At 26.0% G+C, this 3,701-nt stretch overlaps 1 protein-coding gene across 1 annotated transcript; it reads right to left on the bottom strand.

Moving 5' to 3' along the window:
* Positions 1-1,501: 1,501 nt before the first annotated feature.
* LOC124943221 lies at positions 1,502-2,635 on the bottom strand. Its single transcript, XM_047483767.1, has one exon. It carries the CDS (start codon positions 2,633-2,635, stop codon positions 1,502-1,504), a length of 1,134 nt encoding a protein of 377 aa, XP_047339723.1.
* Between the last annotated feature and the right edge of the window lie 1,066 nt (positions 2,636-3,701).

Genomic DNA, 3,701 nt, shown 5'->3' with positions numbered 1-3,701 from the left:
AACAATATCTTTGCTTGAAGAGTGTTCTAATCGTTGTTATAGTTAATTTGTGAGAACTCGTGTCATTACCTAATTTGGAAGAATTTATGTTTTAGTTGGCCAATATGAATTGTAATCTTTATATAATTGTAGTTTAATGAAAAAAATGTTTTACTTTGTTATGAAAGAAAAATATTGAATAAGGCAAAATATGTGTCGCTAAATATTGATAATAATAATTAATGTCCGATATTTTAAATGAAAATAATAAGATTGTAGACATTAATCATATGCCAGTTGTAGGAAGGGCATCATTGAAACTACTTAGTCTAATTACATTTTTTTTATATAATTTTTTTTAAAAATATATATATATATATATATATTTTATATTTTAATTTTATTATATAATTATAAATAATAAAATATTTTTAAAATTATTATTATTTATTTATTTTTGAATATGATTAATAAGTTGGATTATTATATATATATATATATATATTATTTATAATTGTATAATTAATAATAATTTCAAATAAAATATTTTTAAATAATAGTTTTATTTTTAAATATTTAATAAGATTTAAAATTATAATTTATATATAAATATAATTATAATAGATTTTATTTAGAATAGCTATTTAAATAAATAAATAATAATTAAATTAAATAAATAAGAATATAGTATATAATATTTTTATACAATGATTTTGTTTTGAAATATTCTAATGTAATTAACCATTCTAAATTTACGTATATTTTTATTTATTCTATACATAATGTTTTTTTAGAAAATGATGAATGTATATACAAAAGAGGATAAGAATAGTGACGTAAGCATATAACAAAAAACAATGACATGACAATAAAAAAAATCAACAAACATGAAAATTAGAAGAAAAAATTTATTTTTTATAATATAATTTGTTTTTAATAAAATAAAAACATAGACAATTAGACCACTCACAGTAGGGTGTCAAATTTTTTCATTTAACACCCGCCACGTCAGCTTAACACCTCTTTTAACACCCACTTTTTAACATGTCATACAGCAGCGTGTTATTCAAGGTATCAAAATTACTTTTTCACTTTCTCTCACTTCCACATCATTTAAACATATACATAATTTCATTTTTTTTAACCACAAACAATATTATTCATCACTTGATAAATCAAACATACAAATAATTTGAAGGGTGGGGACGTTCTTATCAATTTGGAATCTCTATGTATGGGTGTTGTCATTATTGAGTCAGAAGGTAGTGGGGGTGGGGACGTTCTTATCAAAGAACACACATTTGAAAATTGAAACACATAATTTAAAGAACACACATTTGACACATAATTTGAAGAACACACATTTGACACATAATTTGAAAAACATACATTTGACACATAATTTGAAGAACACACATTTGACACATAATTTGAAAAACATACATTTGACACATAATTTGAAGAACACACATTTGACACATAATTTGAAGAACACACACTTTGAAAGTACAGAACACTCAAATTAGTTTGGGAACAATTCCCTCAATAACATCTGATAAGTATTCTCGTCCACAACATCACGCTCTTCTTTATTCTTCAAGGACATCAACATCTCCAACTTCCTAACACGGGCATACTCCAACATAGCTGAAGTAGTACTAGCCCTCCTTTCTTCAAATTTTTCAAGAGTGGAGGCTACATTAGATAACTCCTCATTAATTTCAGCCTTTGATTTTCTCGAAGTTGATGTTTTTCTGGCTTTCTTCTTTGTTGCGTCCCTACCTTCTGGACGTATGATGGATGGAGCTGAGGATTCAACTTCATCACCTCCACTTTTTCTCTTTGATCCACTACTTCCAGATTCATTTTCTCCTACCATATATCTTGGTTGGTCACGGACCATCTTCCACTCTTTCAACAAGGAAAACCTTTGCTTTTCATTATCGCGGTACAACTCTAAAGCCTTTTCCACGTAGTTATCATCGGACCAACCACTACACTTAGTTCTGCATGCTGAACTATAATAACCAATAAAACTTGCGATTTTTTTATTGATGGATCGAAAATGACTTTTGCATTGTAATACAGTCCTTGGTTTCTCACCTTCAAACTTGTCATTTACAAATTCTGCAATTTTACCCCAGAAAGTGTCGCCCTTTTGGTTCCTCCCCAATTCACTATCATTACTAAAATGGAAATAACCATTTAGTAAAGCTTTGTTGTCCTCCGTGCTCAAAGGATCGTATGATTTTCGGATTGATTGTTGGGTTGGAGCAAGAAAAGTGGTTTGGGTATTCCAATCAACATCCCCTGGAGATATTTGTGTAGAAAATTCGGGAATATCAGTTGAACCACTACAGAAACGTTGTGTGTTTAAATTATTTGGTTGTTCACTGTTTGGATAGTTGGTATGAGCGACATGAAAGTTATTTCCAGAGATAGGTGGATAGCCATAAGGCATATAATGATGGTTATACGGGTATTGCATGCCAAAGTTGGGTGGCATCATATATTGTTGTGGAATATTAGGATGGATTCCGGTATTCATTGGATCTTCCGGACGTTCAATGTTTTGGTTCGAAGGTTGTATATTTGGGTTTTGAGCTTGATTTGGGAAGTAATTTGGAAAGAAGTTGTAGTTTTGTGAAGGATCCATGGAAGAGTTTGAAGATTTCAAAAGAAAGGTGATACAAACAAGGATGATAATATGGTAGAAAATTTCTGAAATTTTTTGGTGTCCAAATGACACAAACCAAGTCTCTATTTATAGATCGTGAAAAATAAAAAATATTGATATAATTTTTTTTTATTGATCAATTATTATTAAAATGTATTTTTAAAATAAGAAAACTAAAATCAAAAGTAGATATTATCCTGCCACATGACAGCCTCTCATTGGGCCAAACAAAATTTGACACCCATGTCAAATTTTGACACCCAAAATTTGACACCCACTTTTGCCCACTACTGCCTCCCACCCTCCTCTTTTGACACCCAAATGATACCCGAAATGCCCCCTGCTGCGACTGGTCTTATTAGTATCACAATCATCTTTATATGACAATTTTTTCTTTTCAAAATTGAGAAAATGAATTGATTTTTAATATTAAAAAGTCATTTTTTAAAATAATGATATTTCAAATTTCTTAGATCAAATTGAAAATATTATATATATATATATATATATATAAATTCAAAATAGTTAATCTTATTAAAAATAAAATTATTGTCACAATATATTTTAATTTAAATTATTATTTCGTGATTTTTATTTATTTAGTAATAAATATTTGAATAGTTATTCAAAATAAAATATATTATAAATATTTTTATATTTAAATTAGGATTTTTAATGTTATTAATAATTTAAAAATAAATTATTGTTAACCAATATATAATTTGAAATTATCCTTAATTTTAATAATTATAAACAAAATATATATATACAAAACTAAATTTTATATTTATATATAAATTAGAATTTTTAATTATATTTGTAAAAATAAAAATTTGACCTACCATATTTTAAAATTATATTATTAATTTTATTAAATAAAATAATATTTTAAAATTTAAATTCAAAATAAACTAAGTAGGAATTAAAACCAAATAAATGTTAGTTATTATCTAATTAAAACCTAATTAAATAAAATAAATTCCCAAAAATTAAACCCAGGGGATTGAAATTATTTAATTATAATTTTAAACATAAATTATATATA

The sequence above is a fragment of the Impatiens glandulifera genome, chromosome 6 (genome assembly GCF_907164915.1).
Source record: "Impatiens glandulifera chromosome 6, dImpGla2.1, whole genome shotgun sequence".
In the NCBI taxonomy this organism is placed as follows: Eukaryota; Viridiplantae; Streptophyta; class Magnoliopsida; order Ericales; family Balsaminaceae; genus Impatiens; species Impatiens glandulifera.
Note: the sequence above shows the minus strand (reverse complement) of the source record. Positions and strands in the feature narration are given on the sequence as shown.

What these genes read in the sequence shown, in the direction of transcription:
- LOC124943221 (XM_047483767.1), bottom strand. Translation starts at nt 2,635, where the DNA reads ATGGATCCTTCACAAAACTACAACTTCTTTCCAAATTACTTCCCAAAT.